Here is a 27,427-nt window from a genome sequence, read left to right as displayed (position 1 = left end):
TCTGACAGATATCATGAAGTAGAGAATTCTGAAAGAAACTCCCTGTATCATTCCTGTTGCAAGTGGAAGCAAAGGCAGGGCTAATCTAGGGTAAGGACTTAATGTTGCTTCAGCTATAAAATAATCTTCTGGAATCTGCCCAGATGCCTTGGAGTTCCAGTATATATAAACACACACATACACACTTACATATGTATAGCAACAAAAACCAGTAATCAAAAATTTCGTTCTACCGTTTCCTCCATTATAGAGCAGTACCTGTATGGATTCATTCGCCTTCCTTTTTCTCTGCTAGTTCTAGTACCTTCTCACCTCAGAGCTTTTTGAAGAATAGCTTTGATATCCTTTTATTGTGCACTTGAAGTTAATTGCCTTTGTATAAGTCATGAGAACCTAATTTAACGTAGAGTAGGTTTGCTCCATTTCCTGCACATTTACCCTGTTGCTTCCACAACCCAAGGACTGAGAATTAGGAACCAAGGAAAAGCGATGGGAATGGAAACAGTTGATCCAGATTAAGCCAATTAAATTCACACATGCTACAAGATGAGATGCTTGATAATAAGCTTCAACAAGCAGAGACGTTTGGTGCATAGTCTCAAACAATTAAGCTCTCACGTTTCTAACCTGACAACTTGTGTATGTGGTGTGGCTCTCTGGTTAGGTCCTTTGTGAAGCTTAGACTCTGAGGGATCATTTTGTTTAAGTTCTCAACCTTTCAGAGCCCACACAGATCGAGAATTTATCGTGAGACTTGTGTTCCCTTGTCCATCCATCTTACACTTTCTAATGAACTGTTTGCAGCTTTCAGACTTGGTCTATACACTGGCTTTCTCTTGTGGCTTCTGTAGAAAGGTATGCAGAACTTAAACATTAACCCTAATTACTTTGTTCTCCCAATGTTTTCACTGAGTCCAGAAGTCTTCATTTTGTTAGGAAAAAAATCATATGACCCTTGTATTCCTGTGTCTTTTTTGTTTGTTTGTTTCATGTAATACTTTTCAGTTTTTGCTACTTTGCATGATAATTCATCCTGGCTTTTCTCACCTTCTTCAACTTCCTGCGTTCTTTTAAAACAGTCTGTTTTGCAGCTCTCAAGGAGTCTGATTATGCTCTCCTTTTTAGGAAGGTGTCTCGGGAGCCGTATCACATCTGTCCCTCGGGGAGATCCCGGCTACAGCACAGCCTTTTGTGTCCTCAGAAGAACGGAAGGAGCGGTGGGAACAGGGCCAGGCCGATTACATGGGAGCAGATTCCTTTGACAACATCAAGAGGAAACTTGACACTTACCTCCAGTAGAAACGCTGCCATTTTCCCATGGACACATCCATTTCACAGGCACTTGTTTCGGATGCTTAGTATCTAGAGCTGGGTTAAGCAAGGTCTGTTACAGTTGCTAGAAGCTTTGCTAAAATTAAAATTCATCAGATGAGGGGATTTTGCAGGACAACAGGTGAGAACTGGGCAAAAGTTGTGAAGTAGCAGTTCTGTTATGTGTGGACAGTGTTCTGCTTTTTAACCCTAGGCTTATTCAGCAGACGGTCAGAGAGTCTGGATTTTGCTGACCTATGTGGTAAGGGAAACTCAAGCTATTAAATTGGCTGTATCGACTCTAGAAACGTGCCAAGACAGGCTGTAAATCCGCCTCTCTTCAGACTGGGACAGGGTATCTCTCTCGTGCTTGCTTGTTATACCTTTGACTAGACCCACAGTTTAGAATTGCCCAGAGGCCACCAGAGCGATTATAATTGTGCTTCCAGGTAAAGACAGCCTAGAACACTGCTGAGGGATTCATAAACCTATCAACAGATGGCGTTAACCCATTTTATTTCCTAATTTCAGTGTCTGAAGTTGTTCACCAGTTTTCTATGTACAGTTTACAGCATGCGAAAACGCTTTTGTTCAGTTCTCTGTATCTGTAAACAGCCATGTGTTCTCTGATGGTTACCTGCAGTGGCACCCTGTATGAAAATAAAGACTTCTTGCCATATCCTGGTTGTCTAAATAAAGGATTCCCATTCCCCTTGAAAAAAACGCATCAAGTAGTTGTTCATGAGTTTTAGAATTGGTCAGTGTTTTAAAAACCAGTGTAACACTTGACACTGGAATTGGTTTCTAGATATCTAGAAACATTTAAATATTGTGTTCTCCAGTGATGGTAATGGGTGTGATTGATGGAGGAAAGTGAGATCAAATGTATTTAATCTGTCACCCGCATTTTACGTCCATATTGAGTATTCAGATTTTGGAAAATATAGCATCAAATCATTATCAGTCTCTGAACATATTTGATAATCTTTCAGGACAGTTAGTACTGGAACCGGTGTCTTCATGAATTAAAATGAGAAGTATAAAGGATATTAATTAAATGTACAGATGATTCTAGGCTGCAAGGATGTGGCAAGCCAGGGAAGGGCAGGATCCAAAATGACCTTTATTTTAATTTTTTTTAATGTTTGTTTATTCTTTAGAGAGTGAGCATGAGTGGGGGAGGGGCAGAGAGGGAGACACAGAAGCTGAAGGCTCCAGGTTCCGAGTTGTCAGCACAGAGCCCAACACAGGGCTCGAACCCACGAACCATGAGATCATGACCTGAGCTAAAGCCAGATGCTTAACCGACTGAGCCACCCAGGTGCCCCAAAATGACCTTTTAAAACCAATGTGAGTAATCAGAGATCATTCTATTGGGGAAAAACAAAAATACAGGAGAGAAGACCATGATGAGAAGAAACTTGAGAGCGTTAATTGGGCAGAAACTGCAATGGCTTTTATGGCCTAATCAACCAAGGTTGCCCTTCTTTCCCCAATATCCTTTGGGTTACACAGGTGAGCCCTATTCAATGTGGGTGTGAATGAATAGAGGGGTGTATGGAATTCTGGAGGCAAGAATGGGTGGGGCCACCTTGGAGGCTGGCTATCGGAGAGCTCCAGAAGAACCTGAGGACTTCCCTAAAATTGTAGAATATTAAATGATAAGTGATTTCTGAAGATAAGACTACAATTATTTGGACTGGTGGAGAATGAGTTGCTATAATCCTCAAGTATACAAAGCACTTTTACCAAAGATTTAAGTGCCTCCATGCATCAGGTGCTTTGATAGCTCTTCTCAAGATACTCCTAAATCCCAGGATCTTTGTATTGGGGGGGGGGGGGGGATTATCGAGATGTAACCCCATCATAAGTTGAGGAAGATGTGTATACAAATAAGGAACTGGTTTCCTGGCATCCTCCAAAGGTAACCAGTGTGGTTTTGGGGGGGATTATGTTCTAAGCATCATTATGAATTAATGAATTTTAATGTGGTTAGTTTCAATCCATTGTAGTTGTTCCTAAAGATCTAATTGCCTTACCTTTAGGATTTACGTTTTAAGAACACTCCTTTTGCAACTGGTGGAAAACAGCTTGAATGAAGGACAAAAGACTTGATGGGAAGGACAGTTAGTTTACTGTAGTGGTCCTGGAGAGAGACAGTGGTAATGCAGCATACCTTTCACCAGGATGAAGGCAGCGAAGTCGCCGAAGGCTTGGATGAGGAGTGAGGAGAAAGGAGGAACAGAAGATGAGGCGCTCGAGCAACTGTGTCTCCAACCTCACTGCTCCCTAAAACACTGGAGACTTAATTGTGAGTACAGTTTCTTACACCTCATCACTTACAAATTCTGATTCAGTAGGTCTTGGTTGAGGCCATAGTATCTCCGTTTCAAGTAACTACTAGGCAATCCAAAAGACTGTCCCAAATGACATTTGAGAACCACTAGATACATTGAGGTATTTATACCAATACAATAGGGAGTGAGGTTTTCAGCAGAAGAGGCATGAAGCGGTGAGGTGATTGTTGCATAGCCGGGGGCCACCTTCTGATTAAAGCCTTTCCAAAAGACAATCTTGGCTCTGTGAGTAATAGAGGAAACGTTACCATAAATAACATCTATAAATGTATTTGTGTAGCGTTTACCTTTTTAATGTCACTGAGACTTGGAGCATTAAGTAAGATTTGGCTTGTCCTTAAAATAGTCTGCTATGGGTTGCTTTTTCTCGGCTTGTTATTACAAATACACAAATGGATTACAGTCTTTTTATACTTGGGTAAGTTATTTGATTAACTTATTTCTCTGAGTTTCAGCTGCTGAAATTCAATCTCCTATAAATAAAACTGTAAAAAAAGCAAAAAGGAAAGAAAACTTACTGGGCATTTACATCTCAATTCTCATATCCTATGACGTATATATAGTGTACTCATTTTGCAGATAATCAGAGAATAAGAGAGGTAAATACTCTGCAGACGATTCAAATTTTTGTACTCCAAGCTCCATAGCTCTGCTCTGCTTTAAACAAATGTATGGTTAGAACAGACCATGAGATCAGAGAAACCTCTATATAACCAGAAATACAAATGCCAGAAATCTCTGGGGAGTAACACAATTTAATCGAAAAGCTTTCATTTTGCTATAGGGATAAGGACGGTGGCTTGAAATAGGACTTGGGAAATACCTTTCACAAAGGCATTCCTTAATAGGCTGACTGAAATTATAATGTAAAAATAAATGGGTAAAACCCAAGGATAGAATTTGTTGTGAGTTTTGGCTGAGACAAACATGATTCAGCTTCTGAACATACTTTGTTTCCTACAACTCTCTTTATCCTGTTTTCAGCAGTTTTATGGGCCTAAAAGAGACACTACTTCTGTTATAGGACTATGCTATAATATTGTGATGTATTCAGGGTCAACATTTACCTATAAGGACAAGGGCTCCTTAAACCTTCTAAGGAGTTCAGCTCTTGTCATCTACTTACTTACTCTGTATTCACTTGTTTCTTGATGTTCAGTCTCTGACAGTTACCATTTCTCACTACTGTTTGCCTAGAATAAAAATTCTAGGAAGAGTCAAATGTTCAGAAATAGGGCCTTTGAATGCTAGTAGTTAACCCTTGAACAACACAGGTTGAACTGTGAGGGTACACTCATACATGGATTTTTTTTTTGGACGCAGTGTCCTGTATTTTCTTTATGATTTTAATAATTTTCTCCAGCTTCATTTTAAGAATACAGTATGTAATAGGGGTGCCTGGCTGGCTCAGTTAAGTACCTGACTCTTGATTTTGGCTCACATCATAATCTCATGGTTTGTGGGTTTAAGCCCCACATTGGGCTCCATGCTGACAGTGCAGAATCTGCTTAGGATTCTCTCTGCTCTTCCCCTGCCCCCCCGCACAAACTTTATATATACTTTTTATACTGTATTTTTTTTTTTTTTTAAGTATGTGTTGAGTGTTATCAGTAAGGCTTCTGGCTAAGAGTAGGCTATTTATTAGTAGGCTAAGTTTTTGGAGAATCAAGTTATATGTAGATTTTCAACAGCACATGGGGTCAGCACCATATATAGTTGGTTCAAAGGTCAACTGTATATGGATTTACTGAAGCCTATTATTTTAGGTGGTCAAGGCCTTTCTGGCTCCTGGATCCCTCCCTGGTTGAGATGAACAGAAACCCAGTCTTCAGACAACGAATACTGCTTTATTGTGGCCATGCAATAGGTAATCCAGATAGTTAAGTGTATTTTGGAACTTATCTGTAGCAAAAGAACTACAAGATTCAAAGCCTTTTCTTTTTACCATTGAGAAAAGATATGAAAGCCTCAAATTTGGTGTGTGTGGGGGAAATCAAACCTATGACTCCATGTTTTTTGCCTTAATATTTTGTTTCCTGTTTTACATTGCATAAGAGCTAAAACTCTAAAAAGGCTTTACATAACTTATTTTAAATAAGTATATATTGAAGGCTAATTAACTTGGAATCTGAAAGGATAAGCATACTATAGAAAATAGCATAACATGTGCATAAAAGTGTCAAGAGGCTAGGAGAAGTCCCTGAACTAGGCTAGACAGATTTCTTTCCTTTATCTTCCAAGGATATGCCTTAATGAAGGTAAAGTACTAACTTTTCCATGCAAAGTTGCACAATTACACTGTGAAATCTTTTCCAGGGATCCTAAAATACCAAAGGTCACCTAGTAAGATGTGTAAAATGGCAAAAATAACTCGGATTATAAGAACATTTGTAGAGGATCAATATATCCTTTAAAAAAAAAAACTTGTGAACAGTGGTAGAACAGCTTTAGGCCGTAAGACAAATTTGCCTACACAAAGGTCAGATTCATGCCTTTGGAGATTAGCTCCATGCTTGCTCGAGGTCTATAATGCATATACAAAATGAATGGTTATCTTGGGGCCCCTGGGTGGCTCAGTAGCTTGAGAGTCTAACTCTTGATCTCAGCTCAGGTCATGATCCAGGTGGGATCTGTGCCAAGTGTGGAGACTGCTTGAGATTCGCTCTCTCCCCCCACCCCGCCCCCCCCCCCCCCCCCCCCCCCCCCGTCCCTCTCTTCTGCTAATACTTTTTAAAATAAAAAAATTAAATGTTTAGCTCCTTACTTCACCTGTATGTGCAAGCGGCCTATTAGGTCTCCATCTCCTTCACTAGAATGTTTCTCATGAAATACTTAATTTACCTTTTCTTTATCAACATAATGATACCAGGGCAAGATTTCTTTAAAATGCTACAATGTACCACTAGGGAATAGCCCTTCCCTCGCCTAATAAAAAGGATAAATTAAGCATTCAGGAAGCTTTATCCTGGTTAATTTTATCTGCCTTTATTTTTAATTAACTAGAATGTTGAAAAGGCAGCAAACTTACTGTGAAAACCTTCTTGAAATATTCATCTCTCTTCAGTAAGTGCAGCACATACTTAACAATACATATACTCTTTGATGACTCTTAATATCCTTTCTGGTCCCATTAAATAGCCTCTTAGAATTGAGTTTCAACCTGCAAAGACCTGTCCTAGAATTTTTTCTTTTTTAGCCATCAATCTAAGCAATCATTTTGACATTTGATGGCCTTCTAAATGAAGTCCCAATGTAACCTTAGTTAATACAAACTTTTGGACACTTGGTTCAGGTTAATGAGGGTGGCCTATGCCATATATATTGAAATACAAACATTATTAAACTTGTATTCCTTTCCTATAGAAATCAATTTTTATATTAAAAGTAGAAATGGGTTTAAATTTGTCAGGAGACTCTTGATCAGGAAGGTTGAATAAGGAACTGGAAACCTCTCATTTTTTAGGGGCACCTGGGTGGTTCAGTTGGTTAAGCATCCGACTTCCACTTAGGTCATGATCTCAGGGTTCCCGAGTTCGAGCCCTGCGTCGGGCTCTGTGCTGACAGCTCAGAGCCTGGAACCTGCCTCAGATTCTGTCTCCCTCTCTCTGCCCTTACCCCACTCGTGCTCGGTCTCTCAAATAAACATTAAAAAAATACCTCATTTTAATCAAAAACTGAGAATAAGTCATTTATCCTTTAAAATGGAATAAGTTATTATGGCTTCATATAAAAGACTACTCTCCCTTATAAGAAGTATGAATATATTAATATGGGGCGATAACCTGCCTGCTTACAAGGTTTCTAATCAAGTTTCCCCTTTGAAGTAGGCATTACTGCAGGGAAGCGTCTCAGTCATTATTCACAGCTACCAGTATTTTTGGCTCTTCTTATTCACAAGTACTGCACAAATAAGGTTCCACATTCCAGAATGTAGAACTTGTAAGGAAGGTTACTACACACTTATTAATGAATGAGGGAAAACTGTATTATGCCTTTTGCAAATATTTTAAAGTTAATATAGCTAAAAACTTAAGACTGAACATTTGAGTTCTCATTAAACCAAACATAAAATTTGTCCTCGTATATTTTTTTAAATGTTTATTTTTTGAGAGAGAGTGTGTGTGAGCAGGGAAGGGACAGAGAGAGGGAGACACAGAATGTGAAGCAGGCTCCAGGCTCTGAGCTGTCAGCACAAAACCGATGCAGGGCTTGAACCCATGAACCGCGAGATCATGACCTGAGCTGAAGTCAGACGCTTAACCGAGCACAAGCTACCCAGGCACGCCATCCTCATATTTTTAATGCATCTTCCAAATCCTAATGAACAGAACTTTCGGCAAGTACCATAAAGAATGTAAAAAATACAAAGCCTTTGACTTCTCCCAACAGAATATACTGCTTGAAGATAATTTCATTGGTACTCACTAGTAATAAACATTTTCTTGATATTACTATTTCAATCCTAGATTAGGCAAAACCTACAATTCAGAGTGCTATGCTACTGATACCACTATACATAGGTATTACCATCCCTCTTTTCTGGCAGATGAGAAAATAAAAAGACTCGGAACCGATGTTTTAGAAGATCAAGACATTTAACAAACTTTAAACACATATACACTCTGATTTCTAAACAAGAAATGGAACCTAATTGACCAAAATAAAAAAGGTGGGAAGAATGGGGAAACTCTTGTTATTCATAGTACTTTTTATGTACTGTCAGTAAAAAACACAATTGTGTAATATAGGTATCTTCACAGCATGAGATAAATTTTCTTCAGAGAAAAAGTCACCAAAATTATGGCATGGAAGCCAATTTTTAAAACTTTTATTGATTTCAAATTCAAAACAAAATCCAGTTTGAACCACAAAATTCAGTTTGAACCACAAGTGGGAATACAGTGTGTTCAAGATATTTCTAAAGCTATTATTCTACATAATGATGAAACAGCATTGCATAATATGAACTTTTCATTCCGGTAGTTTATAGATTTTCTTAGGCAGAATTAAATTTTTTAACACCACTTAATAGGACTTCACAAAAAAGATATTTTTTAAATGACTTGCCAAATTTATCATTATGAGTTTTAAAACAAGTCTATAAATGGGTAAAGAAGCAAGCAAAATCTTCACTTTTATGTTTGCAAGGCTCTGCCTTTATAAAGCAAGAAGAGTAGATTATGTCTTTTTTGTTGAAAACTTTTTGTCCTTAAATCTCACAAGTGTGTTGGCACTTAGAAATCCACATACTGTATTTCATCAGATTCTGATCAACCTGATTTTGTGTAATGCTAGTTCTACAAGGTACAGAAATTCCCCATTGCTCCTAATGCCAGGGGACTAACCCGAAGTTATTATTCCACTCTTATCTGTGCAGAAAAGTCTGTTGATCTTTTAACCAGCCCTCTGCCTTACCTGATGCCAAAGAGAAAAGAGACTGGAAAGATTCTTGCTGCCCTTGGAGCAAGAGACAACACAGGGAGGGGAGAATTTAGCTGTTGATGGGTTTAGCACATATCTAGATGTATGCCCTGGAACACAACACTGCCTCCAAGATCCTCTTTAAGTCATTTCTTAACACTATAAACTATATGGTGTTCTTAAGTCTGTATCGTCAAACAGAAGCTTCTGTTACAGTAATTAATCTGTCTCTGGAACAAAGTTTCTTTTAAGGAAAAACACTACTGACTACCTAATGTGATTGCCAAATGTAGAGCTTGTTTTAAATGTGACTCAGAGTCCTCTAGAATGCCATGGCAACTACTGTGAGTCTGCTTATTAACAAAAAGGAAGAAAAAGAGGACTAATTTTATAGATAAATGTAAGGATGAATTACTGAAGTTCCAAAATCAAAGTCTGATTCTAAACACAGTAACAAAGAAATTTTTCCATTCAGGATTAAGATGTCTTTAAGAGTTGAAACGATTTTGGAGGTCATCCAGCCCAACTTCCATCCAGATATCACGCCTCTCACATATAGTAGTCTTCTGAATTATAAAAATTTATAAAGTTATTTTTTTAAAAAAAGCTACATAAATAAAAATTATACATATAGAAATATCTATTCAGCAATGCCATAATTTAAATATTCAAATCAAACTGGGTAGAATTGGTTACTTCTCACCCCCACAGACTGTATTTACACACTAACACATCAAATTACATTTAAACAACAATAGTACTAACTGGACTAAAATGGAGAAAAAGTGTTCTAACACAGTCCCTAATATTTTCATAAACATAAAACTGCAAGTCACCAATGTGAATTGTATCTCAAACTGTCAAAAAAAAAAACTGTAAGTAACTTGCTAACCTGGAATTGGGTCTCTCATTTAAGGTTTGATTCTGGAATGTAAATACGGTTTTTCAAAGTAATAAAATCTCTTGTATATAGTCTATATATACTAATCGTTTACAGGGACTGTGAATCTATATAGCATCACAAATGGGAAGCTCTAGTGATTAACGAAGTATGTCCAACACAGAAAATAACTCTTTATTCAGTCAAAAGTATAAAAGGTTTGACCTTATTTGAAATATGAAAAAGCTGAGTACTTGAAAGATCTATGAAAATACTCAGCAAAGATACTATGAAAAATTGAAAAAGTAACTTTTTTTCTCAAAAAATTGAGGCCACAGTATGTAACAGAACTTATTGCTATTTGAAATATCATTAAAAATAGGTTCATATATAGAAGAGATCATACTTTACTAATATAAAACGATATGCTCCTTTTAGAAGACATACTCTCTAGATCTCATTTCTAAAACTCTGTATTTTCTCATTTCCAAAATTTCTGTATATATCTAATCAAACTGACCTTACCAAAATCCCACAAATTATAAATCAATTAAAGTTCTGATCTCATTAATTTTAGCTTGTTTCATTTCATTAGCATTTGTTTTTTTAGTTCCAAAGGCTCCAGCAGCAAGTTCTCTCTTTGTGTTTTGTATTTTCAGCATATTTTCTTCAACAGAATCCTTCACAATGAACTTTAAAAAGAAAAAAAAAAAAAAATGGTAAGTACTTTTAGGTTACAATATTTAAAATCTTCAATGTAAAAAAAAAAAAAAAAAAATTAAGACATGATAAAATCTTGGTCCACTATAAGGAAATCTGCTTTTCTACTGTATTACAAAGCTTTTAAAATTGCTCAATAATCTATTATAAACTATTTAGCTCTTTTTTTCCTCAATATGCAGTGAGTATATTCAGAACATGACATAGTAACTACAGCTGAACACTGCTTTCCCTCATCACTCAGTATGGCTTTCTTGTATAAAGAATATGGCTCTAAGGCCATAAAGTTACATCTTTACAACAGCACCAAAACCAGCAAACTTTATAGGCAACTCTGTAACTGGAATTAGCAATATAAATTTAGCATTATATTTAAATAGCCAAATGAGATTTTCCAAGAAATGGAATAAGCCTTTACCTGGTTTAACCTACAATCTGAAAAAGTTAAAGAGAAAAAAGATGCCTAAGAAGAATTTCTGATAGGGGTGCCCTGGGTGGCTCAGTCAGGTTAAGTGTCCAGTTTTGACTCATGTCATGATCTCATGGTTTCCATGAGTTCAAGCCCCACGTTGGGCTCTGTGTAGAGCTCAGAGCCTGGAGCTTGCTTCAGATTCTGTGTGTCCCTCTCTCTCTGCCTTTCTCCCACTCATGCTCTCTCTCAAAAATAAAAAAATTAAACATTTCTGATAAAAACCTTGATTAAAAAATATCCTCATTAACCTACAAATAAATGTCCTCAATCTTAAATGTATCCCACTAGAACTTTACCAAGTACAGTACACTTAAAACAATAAAAGGAACAGGTCAAGAATGATTACTATCACTACTACTATTCAACATTGTGTAGAGATCCCAGTAACTGTAATAATTAAACAAGATGAACTATACAATGTGAAAAGACCTAAGTAGAGAGACATACTAAATTCTTGTATGGGAACACTCCTTATTTATAAAGGAGACCATTCTCAAATTGATCATAAATTCAATAAACCCCAAAAAAGATTTCTTAAATGGGATCTGGTAACTTATAAATCCACAGTTCAAGAGTAAATAATCATATTAACCAATCTTGAAAAAAAAGGGTTAATGAGAACACTTTGTCCTGCTAGTTATCAAAGCATACTTTAAAAAACCATAATAATTATTAAAGTGATATTGTCCTGGGCTTAGGAAAAGAAATTAGTGAAACCGGAACACAGGAGCAAAAGTCCAGAAAGAGACTCACGTTAATATATATGAACTTGTTTATGATAAAAGTGACACTTCAAATAAGGAGAAAAAAAGGATATACTTTAGAAAAAAAAAAAAAAAAAAGATGGAGCACACGGCTCTTCATTTGAAAAAAGAAGCATATCATGACTCCTAAAAGATAAAACATTTTAAAAGAATATGGGAGGGATTTGTTTTTAAATTCGAAGATAAATTCTAAGATCTTAAAATCCATAAGGTATTTTTAAAAAGCTGACCTGTTTTAAAATCATTAAAAACACAACCAGTTCAAAGGAAAAGCTTGATAACAAACCGTCTGCAATATACCTACCAAATTTTAAATCAGACTGTATAAAAGAGTCCTTTATTTTATAAGACTATATTTTTACTTCATGAAAACTGGGCAAACACCAACCAATTCATAGAAAAAAATATTAACAGATAAGCGAAATATAAATATACTCAAAGTCTTAGGTATACGTAAATTGAAAGGGGACTTTTAAAAAAATTTTTTTAATGTTTATTCATTTTGTGAGAGAAAGCATGAGCTCTTGGGAGAGGGACAGACAGAGATAGGGAGACACAGAATCTGAAACAGGCTCCAGGCTCTGAGCTGTCAGCACAGAGCTCCGACGTGGGACTCGAATTCATGAACCATGAGATCACGACCTGAGGTGAAGTCAGATGCTTAACCAACTGGGCCACGTAGGTGCCCTTAAAGGGTACCTTTTTGACCATCACGTAAGGAAAAATTTATATCATGCTTATATATCATTAAGCCTATTTTGAAAACAACTTGAAAGCTGTAAGAGTTCTAAATCCAGAATTCTAGTTTCCTTAACCTATCCTGAAGAAGTACTTTTATGTAATATAATGTCAATTATGGCACTGTTTTTTTTTTTAATTTTTTTTTTTTAACGTTTATTTATTTTTGAGACAGAGAGAGACAGAGCATGAACGGGGGAGGGGCAGAGAGAGAGGGAGACACAGAATCAGAAGCAGGCTCCAGGCTCTGAGCCATCAGCCCAGAGCCCGACGCGGGGCTCGAACTCACAGACCGCGAGATCGTGACTTGAGTTGAAATCGGACGCTTAACTGACTGAGCCACCCAGGCGCCCCTGGCACTGTTTTTATTAGCAAAACATTAGACTAGTTAAAGAAATTATGATGTATCTATATGCAGATGTTAAAAGAAAATGGCTTTGTAGGGTCATCAAATACACAGAAAGCAGAAGGTTGTTTGCTGAGGGCTGAGTTTCAAGTTGCGATGAAAAAGTTCTGGAGATGGATGATGGTGATAACTGCACGACAGTATGGAAGTAAGTACTGCCACTGAACTGGACACTTCACAGTATTTACTTCAGCTATTTTTATGTATACTTTACTAGTATTGGAAAAAAAAAGAATAGGCTCTATATGTACTTATATGGTAGTTCCCAATATATACTGCTAAGGGAGAAAAATAAAAGTATGATCCCATTTACCTTAAAAGAAATTTTTTAAAGGAGAGGTGTATACATACAAATGAATCTATGTAAAGTAGAGAAAGGGACTTTGAATAACATGTTAAACTACTGATGGTGGTTTCCTCTAGAGGAGATTAAAGGTGATCTTCATATTTTGTTCTGCATAATTCTGCAATCTTATAATATATTCATACATTTTTTTGTGTAATTTTAAAAACCAAATCAACTTAATTTTAAAACACATGGCTTAAAAACTCACTTTTGTGATGATAACTTCTTGCTTCTGGCCAAGTCTATGGCATCTGTCAAAGCACTGATCTTCAGCAGCTGGATTCCAGGCCTAACAAGAATATGAACGGCTTTATTACCACCCTGAGGTGTGAGTTTTCTGCACATATCCTTTCATTTCAGTATTACTCATTCATCTATTACTGACTCAAATTTCTCTGACTGAATTAGATACTGACATAAATGCTCTGGGAACCCCACCAGCTCTGCTACTATGACCAGCAGCTACTCTCCATCATTTCACTCCACTGCTTCTAGTATCCAATAACAGTGCCTGATGCATAGAAAGCACCCAGCATTAGTGATTAAGTCATCGAATAGTATCTTTTCTTTTTCATTTTGAAGTTGATGTATGTTTAACAAAGGAATAAAAGGTTACACATCCTCTTAAATGGCTTAATTTACATCAGAAAAGATACATAATTGGGTCCATTTATGAAAAAAAGTTTTTTTGCTGGCTTTTTTTTACTTCCATTTGTTAAAAGTCCTAAAACTAACGGCTCTGTTGATGTAATTTTTTGTATCTATATTTGAATGTGACTTCAAAATTGAACTAAAAGTAACATTAAACAAAGGCATTCTCATGGAGACTTTTTTTTTTTTTTTTTTTTTTTAAAGAGAGAGCTGTGGAGAGGGGCAGAGGGAGAGGGAGAGAGGGAATCAGAGAATCTTAAGTAGGCTTCATGCTGGGGGCGGGGTCTCCATCCCACAACCCTGGGATCATGACCTGAGCTGAAATCAAGAGTTGGATGTTCAACCGAGCCACCCAGGCACCTGTTTGGGGACTGTCTTAAAGTGAAGACTAAAACAAGCGAAGAAAAGAATAAGCAGAAACATATAGAGTTCTTCAGTCTAGAAATACAGGAGTCAAATGGTTTGGAAATACTATCATGAACTATCAGTGTAGGGATCATTAAATTTTAAACTATGGGATGATTCTTGAAGCTGAAAATGGGTTGTTGAGGGAAAAGTAACATTTACACAGCAAAGTACTATCTGAAAATGAAACAAAATCATAAATGCACATGTAAGTAAGTTTATAGTAGGATTCATACTCAGGCTGTTACTTTCTTCTATTTAAAGTTCCTTTGAGCTCTAGGGAAAAGGAGATTTTACTACTGTTGTAATCTGAGTTTTGGGTGGTTTTTGTACAGAAATCAGATTTTAAGGAAATATTTAGCTTATGGTTTTCTAAAACTGATAATCATATTTTGTACATATCTTGTATTTCACAATTGGACACGCTTAGAAACCGTTATACCAAGAGCCCAGGTAAAATGTTCTTTCTGTTGTATTTTATCTGGGAGCCTTCTAATGAGCTGACAATATACGTATAGTATGACTACCAGGAATCTAAATTTATCTCATGATCTAAAACTGACAGTTTTCATTCTCACATGTACTGATGAAGGAAGGTAATTAGCTTTATCAAAAGTTCATAATCAAACATTTAAAATACACCTTAGCCCTTATGCAATATTCCATGAAAAGGTCAAAGATTTTCATGAGTTATTTTCCTGGAACGTGGCTTCCATTTCAAAGTTAGAAACATTTAAAATGTTCAATGAAAATCAATCTATGAATTACTAAAACATTCCAGAAGTTTTTGTAAACTGATAAAAGAATATAGTTTTTGATCATCGGTTTTATAAAACTATATTTGGTATCCATCTTTTCCTTATCAGATATTATTATAACCGAAGAAAAAAATAATTTGGGAATCTGTCCAAAAATCATCTTTTAAGAATATCATCAGGTTAGTTAAGACTCTAGCAAAGATTTAAGACTTCATCCACAAACTAAGGCAAGAAAACACAACAGACCACTGCCATCCATGACATTAATGTCTGTGAATGCCAAAATATGGCTCTGGCTAGTATTGAACTGGGTGGGTGTTATTACCCTCAGGTGAGGAAAAAGTCTTGGTAAGAGGTGCGTTCATACATAAACTAGATGGCCTAACCAGAAGAACTCAAATTTGTAGCTCAGTAAACTTGGTTATGAAATTTTCTGAGTTTCAGGCAACAAGCTCTAAAACCACAAATCTCAAATCTATGAATCACAGAAATAGCAAATACGGTTGCCTCTAGCCCAAACAGTAACCCAGTACAAATTAGAAACTAAATTAGTCCAGAATGCCTGCAGCTCAAACAGCCTATTTGAGCAATTAGAACAAGGTGCTGCTCCTCTGTGGATGTTCCTCCTAGGTCAGTTTAGTGAGTAAAATTCAGTCTGAATTTTAGCTCCCACTCTACAGCTAAACCTATATTATACCAACCACAAGTGACTGCACCCTATTAGACGCTAGAATTTATCCAAAATATTCCATGAATGGTATTAGTTTCTAAAATTGTGATGCTGGACACCTGCACCTGAATCACATATGGTCTGTATTAAAACAGCTTCCTGGGTCACATCTAAGAACTCCTAAATCTCTGAGGATAGAGGTCAGAAATTACATTTTACCTAATTCTTTGCACATTAAAAATTGAGACTATTAGCACCATGATGGTAGCTACTTTGTCTACCTTGTTTATAGCCAGATTCCTAGTGCCTGTAAGACTCCTTGACACAACATAGGACTGCATTATTTGTTGGCCAAATGGATGAAACCACTACATTAAAAGCATGACAGATAACAGAAACTAATTGCATATATATAGAAGTAGAAAACTGCAGCACACAAATTAAAAACATGGACTTTGATGGGCAAGTTATTTTACTTCTCTGTGCTTCAGTTTCCTCACCTGTAAAGTAAGGACAGTAATACATTGACCTCATAGGGATATTGTGACAATTTCATTTGATATATGTAAAGTGCTTAAGAAAAAGCCCTCAATACACATTTACTAGGTTATCATCTATTTCTAAAGTTTGCCTCAGAGTTTTCACAATCAATTATAACTATAAAGGTATTTACCAAACAGTTCATTTTTTAAAAAAGTTTAAAATCTACAGAACTACTTACTGGATCCATTAAAAACACGCGAGAAGCTGCAGAAAGATTTAAACCAACTCCACCTGCTTTCAAAGATAGAAGCATTATAGTTGGAGATCCTGCTTCAGTGTTTTGAAAACACTGAATTGATTCAACTCTTTTCTTCTGTGCCATAGAACCATCCAAACGAGTAAACACAAATCCAGAGGCTCTAATGGAAGGACAAAAGAGACAAGTAACACCTTCTATACTATTTTAAAAACATGTTAATTACAAATTTCATTCAACCAATTCTTCCACTCATTTATTCTGACAAATATTTACTAACCACCAGTCAGTATTTTTTCTGATAAATTCAGGACTTATCTTTAAAATCCTATGCTCCCAGGAAATATTGTGACTCTATCATTTTACATAGATGAAATGACTGTAACTGGTAAGACAATTATTTTTTGCTATCCCTATCAAAACACTTACATAAAATCCTTTTACTCAAAGTGAGAAACAATACTGAATTTACCTGAGTGGTGTTTCTATTAAAGACAGGAATGTTGTAAACTGAGAAACAACTAAACTTTTTATGTTGGGGTTCTTCTTTCTTAAGTCAATCAATGCATGCATTAGTGCATTAATCTGCAAAAAAAATTAGAACACCTGTTGGATTCCATTTTGAATAGGCAAAATACGTATAATTTTTTTATTAGGAAAAGAAAGGCCCTGCCCCATTATTTCCCTAAAAATGCAAAAGTAAAAGACAATGTTTTTAAAAACACTGAAAAAATGCACTCATAAACTGAAGCTTCTTTGCTCTCAAATGCACCACTAGAAAATTAAAAAGTTAACACTAACAGAGCATAATATTTAAATGACAGGATGAAAAGAATTATTTTAATAAATGGTATCCTTATATAAATATAAAACAAATACTCAAATATTTGCCCATGTATATTTTACCTTTGAACTGGATGTCCATTCCATATTAGACTTTTTTTCAGTGTCACATGCCAATTCTTCTGGAGGACATTCTAATAAATTGTCTCCATGTATATCATTTCTGCATAAAGGACATTTAGCATGTGGCTATATAAGAAAAGAATAAGATATGAATGAAGCTTATCAGAGGAACAAATATCAACTTACCTACAATTTTTTATCAAGTTTATTTGAGAGAGAGCAAGTGAGCGCACGATGGTGGGGCAGAAAGAAAATCCCAAGCAGGCTCTGCACCATCAGCACAGAGCCAGACATGGGGCTCAAACTCACGAACCGTGAGATCATGACCTGAGCTAAAATCAAGGGTGTTTTACCTCAGATGTTTGACCGACTGAGTCACCCAGGTGCCCCAACTTACCTCAATTTTTAAAAAGCATGGTAAATTCTAAAACCTTAATAGCTAGCATTTTATTAGACTTTTTAGATTCATCCACTTGAGATAAATCTGTACATGCTAAACTCCAGGCAGATGTAATGTTCTAATGTGTCAAGTGGGACTGGGTAAAAAAAGGAGCAAAAAGTATGTCATCTTGACTAGCAACAGGAGCTTGAAACAAATATTATAATATAGTTTACCCTTGAACATGGGTATGAGGATTTTTTTTCAGTAAATACAGTACAGTACTATAAATGAATTTTACGATTTTAGTATTTTCTCTTTACTGTAAGAATACCACATATAATATATAACAAAGATATGTGTCAACTGTTTATGTTATCAGTAAGGCTTCCAGTCAACAGTAGGCTATTAGTAGTTAAGTTTTAGGGCAGATTTTTTGCACAGGGGGTTAGCACCCCAACCCCTGCCTTGTTCAGGGTGAAGTGTACTATTTGCAGACAAGTAAAGAAACCAGAAATAATAGTATCTTGAACCTAACTACATTACAGCACACTAGTTGAAACTGTTCTTTAGGAAAAAAAAAAAAATTTCTGGGGCACCTGGGTGACTCTGTCGGTTCAGTGTCCAACTTTGGCTCAGGTCATGATCTCATGGTTTGTGAGTTTGAGCCCTGCATCAAGCTCTCTGCTGTCAGCACAGAGCCTGCTTTGGATCCTCTATCCCCCTCTCTCTCTGCCCCTCCCATCCTGCTTCTCTCTCTCTCTCTCTCAAAATAAATAAATAAACTTAAATTTTTTTTTTCCTTTTTAGATGGCTTACAAAGCTAGTCAAGACCTGTTAAATCCTATCAGGCTCATTTTTTGTGTCCATTTGTACCAACACAAGCTAATAAACAGTCTCCAAAATAACTACATACCAAATACTATTATAATAAAAAAGATTGTGAAACTAAAACAATGTTAAAAGTCAGTTTAGTGGTGTTAGCTTTGGGGAGGAGGGAGGAGGTAAATGATTGGAAGGGGACACAGGGAGACCAGAGTAGTAGTTAAATGAATGTGTTTACTTCATAATTCACTCAACTGCACAATCATGACTTAGGCATTTTTTCCTACAAGTATACCAATAAAAATGTTTAAAAAAAAAACTCTACCTCAGCTGAAGAACTGCTTAAAGGATTATTCCACCTCAAAAATTCTACCATATCTAAGAATCTAGACCTACCTTATCCAATAGCCAATAAACACATGTGGCAAGCCCCTGAAATGCAGCAAAGGCAAACTGAGATGTGCTGTAACTGTACAATACCACACTCTGAACACTTAAAGTAAAAAAATCATGTAAAAATCTCAATTTTAGATATACTGGATAAACAAAAATGTCACTAACTGCACCTATTTCTACTAGAAAGTTTAAAATTACCTTTGTGTCTCACATTACTGATCCATTTATTGGATAGCAATGATCTTAACAGTAGAACTAGGATATTAATTGTGAACATGCCTCCAAATGTGTGGTGTCTTTTTATGTTTAAAAGGACTTAATTATAAGAAACAGATTACCTATAAAATACTGACATAATTAACCATAAAAGGTGCACTAGTAAGTCTAAGTAAATCCAACTCTTTACAATCTGTTGGACTTCGGTTTTCATTACACTCAAGACTCACTAGTGCACCATTCCATCAAACACTGACTCTGTACCTAGCATAAACTAACCTGCTCGTTCTGAATGACTTGGCAAATACAGGGCTTACAAAAGACATGTGCACAATGTGTTATGACAGGAACCGTTAAAGAATCCAAGCAAATTGCACATTCTTCATCAGAACCTGAGCTCAGAATTAACTTCATCTTCCTTATTAACTTCTTTCGTAGTTCTTCAGGTGTATCATTTCCTAGAGAAAAGGCTGAAAAATTAATTTCACAGCAAGATTTGTAATATGACTAGACAAGTTAATCTTCCTTATATGGGGAAAAGTTTTGCTTGGGTAGTCCTTATTTAGGTTTTTTCTATCATAGGCAAAAAGCATGGTTTAAATTAAAAAAAAATTCAGATGCTAGAATAGTAGCTAACCCACATAATATACCTTACACAACAGCATCATTATAGTCTGCACATACTACCACAGAATAAAAAGCAAATCCAATTTGTCACTGTTATCTGTCACTGGAAATCCTGGAAGACATCATTATTACTCCATTTCATTGGTAAGAATTTGTGGGTATATTCTTGAGTCCTATTCTAAAAACAATGTTCATCTGACGAATAAGAAACTGTATTCAGGTAATATGAAAAATTTCTCATCCTGATTTAAATATCCCTAACCAATATAATAGTGTAAACCAATCACATCTACTTACCTGAGGGACCACTGGAAGACACTGCATTCGTAAGAAGATGAGTATGACAACAAATCTGCCGCAATCTAAGCAAAAGACCCAGGACATCTGCATAGTGTGCAAGGACAGTCCCTTCATTAAAATACCTAGAGATAAAAATGTTAAATATTATGAAGGCCTTTAAACAATATTATTCCCTATTCTAAAACAGTGGAATAAAAATGGCATTGTTCCCTTCTTCTCTGGAAATCAAAACAGTGGAAAACAGAAAAGCAAACCACCTTTAATGAAATAAGAGACTTGTAACAATGAAGCAAGATATATGAGAAATGGCTGCCAGTTACAATAGAAGTTGGATAGAAGATACCGAGAGAGATGACTGCAGATCTCAAAGAGACCTGCCAGAGCACAGTTCTTCAAAACAGATGGCACAACCCTTAGGGGAAAATCAACATGTTTCATATGCAAAAACAGAACAGGGTACATGGCTGTGGTCTGAACTTCCCTGGACAAGTTTTATACCAAAGAGAGAAGACCAGCTAAATAAGGAAATACAACAGACCTACTGTGTTTACAGAAAAGATTATGGGCATAAAATTCCATATTACAAGGAATCTACAGCTTCTGATCTCTGTTGTATAAGCACAAATAAAACCTAAAAGGCTCATATATAACCCTGAGTCATAATTTATATAGGGATACTTCCTACTAGTCTGTGACATAGCTGTGGCCCTCCCCCTTCATATTAACTTCTTATAAATAGTCCAGAAAGAACTCGAGACATTCAAATATAATAACCAGCAAAGAGCAAGGGAGGAACAAATGGCACTGAAAGAAAACTCACCAAAAAAATGTTGCCACAGAGCAAATAAAAATTATGAACAAGGATACTGCCATGATTTACTATCATGGCAAAACAAATGAAAACTGAGGTGGTACAGTTCAGAAGTGTGAAAGAGAAAAGTGAACCATCAGAGAAATGAAAGCCACATTGAAATCAGCATAAAAGAGACAAGCCACTGACATAAACATAAACAAGAATGTGGGAAACAGAAAGATAAAAAATAAAATTAAACAGGGGCGCCTGGGTGACTCTGTCAAGAGTCCAACTTCAACTCAGGTCATGATCTCCCAGCTCGTGGGTTCGAGCCCCGTATCAGGCTCTGTGCTGACAGCTCAGAGCCTGGAGCCTGCTTCACATTCTGTGTCTCCCCCTCTCTCTGCTCCTCCCTCACTTATGCGCGCTCTCAAAAATAAACTTAGAAAAAATAAAATTTAACAGAAAGATATAAAGGATTAGAATAAAATGATACCAATGGAAAACAAAAAAACATCTAAAACATACAAAGATAAAAAAATGGAACAGAAAACAACATTTAAAGAAAACTTTCCAGGAAAAGGAGGAGGTGGAAAAGCCCAGAATCTACAGATTTAAACAGTATCACATGTTCCAGAAAAAAATCAAGAGAGAGAGGTCTTGGTGCTGGACTTTAAAGAAAAACCTAAAATAAAATCAGGGTTTTCAATAGAAACATCCAACAGAAAATTCAGCAGGACAATGACAGGTTTCTGAAAGAAGAATGGGTAATCCAAAAATTATATACAATCACATTTATAAGTATATTAAGGCAATAGAAGAAGTACAGCTTAATGATTAGGAGCACAGACTCTAGAGCTAGACTGAGTTGAAAACCTGGCTCTGCCAATTTAACTGTGAAACTTTAGGTAGGTTTTTCTTTTTTTTATGTTTATTTTTGAGAGAGAAAGACACAGAGCATGAGTCGGGGAGAGGCAGGGAGAGAAAAAGACACAGAATCCAAAGGAGGCTCCAGTCTCTGAGCTGTCAGCACAGAGCCTGACTTAGGGATCTAACTCACAAACTGTGAGATCATAAGCTGAGGCGAAGTTAGACACTTAACTAACTGAGCCACCTAGGTGCTCCGGGTAGATTTTTAACCTGTGTCTTCAGCTGTCACATCTTTATGAAGTATGTATTATTACCATGACACTATAAGACAGTTGTATTAAAAAAAGTTAATACATGGAAAACACTCAGAATAGTGTCTGGACTATGGTTAAGTCATATATCCATCTATCTATCTGCTGTTACTATTAGTAATAGTAGTATTATGTCAACAAATAATTCTAAATAGTCAACAGTACAAAGAAGAGGCAATATAATATAAAGGTTAAACTCACAAGCTCTAGAACCAAACTGCCTGAATCTAAATACCAGCTGTCATTCACTAGCTGTGTGACCTAGTACAAGTTACTGTGCCTCAGACTCTTTATCTAGAAAATGTGGGTAATCATTGTATTGACTTGGTAAGATTGTTGTGAATTAAAACATATAAGCACTTGAATGCATAACATCTAGTAAGTGCTCAATAAATGTTACTAAATGTATTACATAGTAAGAAAATACTTTTAGGGGCGCCTGGGTGGCTCAGTCAGTTAAGCATCCAACTTTGGCTCAGGTTATGATCTTGCAGTTCTTGAGTTCGAGCCCCACGTGCTGACAGCTCAGAACCTGGAGCCTGCTTTGGATTCTGTCCCTCCCCTGCTCATTCTCTCTCAGAAATAAACAAACATTTAAAAAAGAAAAAGAAAACTTTTAAAACAATCTATTTCTTTTCTGCGGTTTCAATAGTTAACTCTTCTCAACATTTTCAAATAGAATAACCTTTACAACTAGTCTATTCCTTGGCATGGTCACTTACTACACTAATAGTCAGCATTTCAGTTTAACCGATCTCTTTTGAGTCCCAGATAAGAGTAGAAGCCTCCACCACTCCTCTTCCACCAGCCACTCCTGTCTTCCTTGTTAGATCTCTTCTCATCCAGTCTCATGCTTTAATTACCATCTACACACAGGTGACTTTCAAACTTACATTAAGAACTTTCCCATGAACACTAGTTTCCTATATATGAGACATCTCCACTTACAAGTTTCACAGGCATCAGTCAATGGGTCCAAAACTGAACTTCCGATCTTTCCTGAAAAAACTCTGCTCCTCCCACAGACCTATTTCTGCAAATGGTAATTTCAACTTTCTAGTCACATTCATGTGAAAAAGCTCAGTGTTATCTTTGACTCCTGTCTCCCTCCCCATCAGCAAGTTCTGTTGGCTCTGCCTTCAAACTATGACAGAATCCAACCGTTTTTCACCCCCTTCATCACCACTCTACTGTAGTGAAAACCACCATGATCTCTTACTTTGACTACTGCCACTCTTCTCCCTATCTATGCCCGTACTCCTAGAATCTAAATCTTAACACAGCAGTCAGTGATCCTTTTAAAATATAAGTAAGATTATATCACTCTCCTGGCTCAAAACCCTTCAAAGTTTTCTAAACTAAAGAAAGTAAGAGCCAAAGTCCTTGAAATATGCAGTAATGCCTTACAAAACCACCATGTAGTCCCCACTCCAATCTCTCTCTGACATCACTGCTATTCCATCTAGCTCATATCATCCAGCCACACTTGCCTCCGTTGCTTTCTAAGCTCACCAAACATGCTCCCAACTCAGGGTCTTTATACTTGCTGTTCCCTCTGAAATGTCCCCAATTCCAGTCTCTTTTAGACCTATTCCCACATATCACCTCAGTAAGGTCTTCACTGAATAACCTATTAGCTTCAACACTTCCTATCCCCTTTCTCTGCTTTAGTTTTTTTCCATAAAATTAATTTTTTTTAATTGTCCGTTTCCTGCCATTAAAATATAAACTCATTGAGGGTAAAGACTTTTGTCTATTTTATTATGTTGTATCTCAAAATGTATTACACAGGCACTTAATAAATTCTGGTTGAAAGAATGAGTATGAAGGAAATTTCAATCACCACTGCAAAATTCTGATATCTGAAATCACTTACTTAGTTAGAATAATCTTTTTCAAACTAATTCCTGTTAAACCTGCTTCGTATTTCAATGAAGTTCTCGTATCTTGAAGATTCGCCTATTTTCTCAGCCCTCTTTTGCCTTTACTTGTCTCCTACTCATTCTGGTTCCATAAGCACTACCATCAAACATGTTCTTGCTTGGACTAGAATTTCTCACCTTCTACCAATCCCCAATCCCTTTATAATCTACGTCATCAGCTCCTATTCCCCAGATTTCACACGTTGTTGGAAAGTCCCAGATTTCACGTGTTGTTGGAAAGTCTACATATATTCAATACTACATGAAGCCTGTATCCCACTCTAAGAACTTTAACAACTTTTTATAATGGCTGCAAATCCAGCTATCTTCAACTTCCCACCACCTTTCTCTGTAGATACCCTTTGTCTCATATTTCACTGACTGCACTCTTTACCCCCCACTAGGCTTCATTTTTATCCACCAATCTGCTTTATTCTCTTTTCTATGTGTAGTCTCTTCTATGCTTTCTTTTCTCAAGGCAGATTTTTCAAATAAAATGCAAAACATTGACAGAGCAACCAACCAGCAATCCTATGTACCAGTCTCACTTTCTTCTTCCGTTTACAAACTTCATGAAAGTGGTCTACCCCTACCTACAGCTGCTACTTCTTTGCAATTCCCTTACACCTACAATTTGGTACACACCTCACTATTCTGGTGAACCTATGTTAAGATTTTACACCAATAACTCCTGAATCACCATTTAAATGGCTTTTCTAAGTCTCCATACTATCTGACACTCCTAACCATTCCCTCTTTCTCCAACAGTTTTCTTTACTTTTCTTCATAATTCTGCCCTTGATAGAATCTTCTACATAAACTTCTCTTTATTTTCCTACTTCTTAAATGTGGACATTCCCCAAAGTTTTGGTCCTTAAATAGGTTTTTTATCTCTGTCTCTGTCTCTCTCTCTATATATATACTTCCCTCAATGTTTTTATCTACTCCCATGATAGAGAGCCAAGAACAGAACAAACAAGGTCTAACTAGCCATTCATAATTCATCATTTCATTTTTTTTCCTAACTTAAGGAATTACTTACCTGGTAAGTTGTAATACAATTTCATTTACTTCCAACTACAAATTCATGAAAAACAATTTAAATAAAGAAGCATATTATCTTTCAGTATACTTCAGACTTTACTGCTGACATTTCTAAAAAATACTATTCAGTTAAATAGGAAAGAAAATAAAAATTATTTTCTAAAATGGCTTTCTTTTTTCCATACCTTCCAATAGTAGCTCTGCCTTCATTTTTTACAGACTGATAAATTTTTCTCTCTTCATCTGAAAGTGTAATGTGCTGAATAAATACTTTACGTTCTGGTAACTCCAAAACAGGTTTTCCTTTAATTTTGCTGGTCTTTGTTCTTCTAAGAGTAATATTTTTAATTAGGGATTGTAAACGCCTAGTCAAAATAAAACAAATAATTACATAACTTTTCATTTCTGTGTAAGCTGACTTAACAACAACAAAAAAAGTATTTTAATATATTACTGTTTTATAACCTAGTAAGTTTTTTAAAAATCCCTTATTTGGAGTTTTATCCAATATGATAGCATAAGAAATATATTCTACAAATATAAAATTGTAGCAACGATGCACTGATTGCCCTCAACTCAATACTTGTCACAGTCTAATCTTCTATCTTGCCTTTATTTTTCTTAACTTCTCCCCATTTTTGTTCTAATCACTAACTTTTTTACTTATTTCTGTTAACTACATCACTCAATATTCAACACTCAAATTCTTAAGTACCTACAGTAATTGCAAGGCATTATACAAATTTCATAAACTCCAAATGAGAAAACATCTTATTTTCAAAAATATTTTTTCAGTAATATGAAAATCACAGTACAAAATAAGTAATTTTTACAAAGTAAAAATTTAAAAAAATTTAAAATTGCCAAAAAAATTAAAACACAATGTGACAATTCAGAAGAAGGGAGAAATGCCTTCTAGGTTCTACAACCTTTATACTCCCTTCTCATTATCAGAAAAAAAGGAGGCACATCAATTCTTTAAGGGAAAGTTTTTCCTAACACTGAAATATAAATAAAATTTCTTAAATTATAATTTACATAGTTGGTTCTGAAAAGCAAGCAGACAGTACTACAAACTAGGTTGGTGGCTTCTGAACCTTTTTCCCTATAACCACAGTAAGAAACACATACCATCCAGCAAACATTATTATATAAACACACATACACATATAACAGAAACATCTCACAAAAACAATACTTACTATGTGTGATATGCTCTATTTTCTTAAACCTTCTATTCTACTTCCCTTTGTTTTATAAGGCTAGCTGCCATCTTTATAATGATTTCACAACCTGCTAATGGATCCCAAACGCTGAAAACCACTGCTCTAGCCAAAAACCTTAAACCACATTATTAGAGGAGTACCCTGTGAAATGGCTATCACCAAGTTGAATTTTATTTATGTCTCCATGAGAAATAGCTTTCTCTCTTATTGATGCGAGTGTATATCCTACCATTCGATTACCACTATATAAAGTTATACAAGGTAAGTTATGAAAATTTAGTGCATACTGGATGTTCAGAGCATATAGTTTTTCCTGCCACTGTTTAACCAACTAATGGTGGTTTCAGGGGTAACAGCAACACACAAAGACCATAAAGCTCTGCCTTTCCTTTTAGTTAGACTAATATCAAAGAAAGGAAAAGCTTGTTTTAGTGGTAGTTAGAAATCTTTGTCTTCCCAGCCAACAATCATTAGGTTCTGAGAGCCAAAGGCATGAAGCTATAAATGCTTTTGGGAGAAGAAAGCCAACAGTGAAGTTAAAATAGTATTCAAAGTGGCAATTGGTTCAAGCTGCTTACAGTTATTTGTTGCTAATATTAATCCGTTTTCATGAAATTACTTACCTAAGTCCCCCTTCATCTCCCATTGTGACAGGACGCTGTATTGTTCTATGCCACCATTCTCTATCAAGAAATGGCTTAAGTTTTAAAAAGGAAAGAAGAGACCACAAATCCTTCAAAGAATTCTGAATCGGAGTACCTAAAAATAACAGAAAACTGTTGTAACTCCACAACCAGAATATCCATTCAGAATATCCATCTGACCCAATCAGAGAAAACAACAGTTGAAAATAGGCATTCTGTACTAGGCACACCCGCTATCAAGCTGTAACTATAATCCTTTGTTAAATACATACACAATCTCAAAATACAGTTTTGCTCTAATTTTTAGCTCTTACTTGCCATACTAATAAA

The 27,427-nt window shown here is 36.0% G+C and overlaps 2 protein-coding genes and 1 long non-coding RNA gene across 7 annotated transcripts in view; 2 read left to right on the top strand and 1 right to left on the bottom strand.

The window, feature by feature from the left end:
• Positions 1 to 2,034, top strand: part of GYG1 (glycogenin 1) — a 34,705-nt gene extending 32,671 nt beyond the window's left edge. For both annotated transcript variants that reach the window (XM_042998730.1, XM_042998731.1), the window contains exon 7: positions 1,126 to 2,034. In XM_042998730.1, coding sequence (XP_042854664.1) covers positions 1,126 to 1,299 — 174 coding nt within the window. In that variant the 3' untranslated portion in view covers positions 1,300 to 2,034. The remainder of the gene's footprint in view (positions 1 to 1,125) is intronic.
• A 3,184-nt stretch (positions 2,035 to 5,218) lies between these two features.
• On the top strand, positions 5,219 to 13,617 carry LOC122241952. The gene is made up of 3 exons (XR_006222052.1): positions 5,219 to 5,535; positions 10,629 to 10,688; positions 13,107 to 13,617. It is a non-coding gene; the product is annotated as an uncharacterized LOC122241952 (long non-coding RNA).
• HLTF (helicase like transcription factor) overlaps positions 8,467 to 27,427 on the bottom strand; it is a 98,464-nt gene continuing 79,503 nt past the window's right edge. For 2 of the 4 annotated variants that reach the window (XM_042998532.1, XM_042998533.1), the window contains 9 exons: positions 27,077 to 27,212; positions 25,413 to 25,592; positions 20,285 to 20,409; positions 19,640 to 19,830; positions 17,545 to 17,670; positions 17,111 to 17,223; positions 16,621 to 16,801; positions 13,624 to 13,704; positions 8,467 to 10,661 (listed from right to left, as the gene is read on the bottom strand). In XM_042998532.1, coding sequence (XP_042854466.1) covers positions 10,509 to 10,661; positions 13,624 to 13,704; positions 16,621 to 16,801; positions 17,111 to 17,223; positions 17,545 to 17,670; positions 19,640 to 19,830; positions 20,285 to 20,409; positions 25,413 to 25,592; positions 27,077 to 27,212 — 1,286 coding nt within the window. In that variant the 3' untranslated portion in view covers positions 8,467 to 10,508. The remainder of the gene's footprint in view (positions 10,662 to 13,623; positions 13,705 to 16,620; positions 16,802 to 17,110; positions 17,224 to 17,544; positions 17,671 to 19,639; positions 19,831 to 20,284; positions 20,410 to 25,412; positions 25,593 to 27,076; positions 27,213 to 27,427) is intronic. The other 2 variants (XM_042998534.1, XM_042998535.1) reach the window with 1 other exon arrangement.

The sequence above is a fragment of the Panthera tigris genome, chromosome C2, assembly GCF_018350195.1.
Source record: "Panthera tigris isolate Pti1 chromosome C2, P.tigris_Pti1_mat1.1, whole genome shotgun sequence".
Taxonomy (NCBI): Eukaryota; Metazoa; Chordata; class Mammalia; order Carnivora; family Felidae; genus Panthera; species Panthera tigris.
This window is presented reverse-complemented; position numbering and strand designations above follow the sequence as displayed.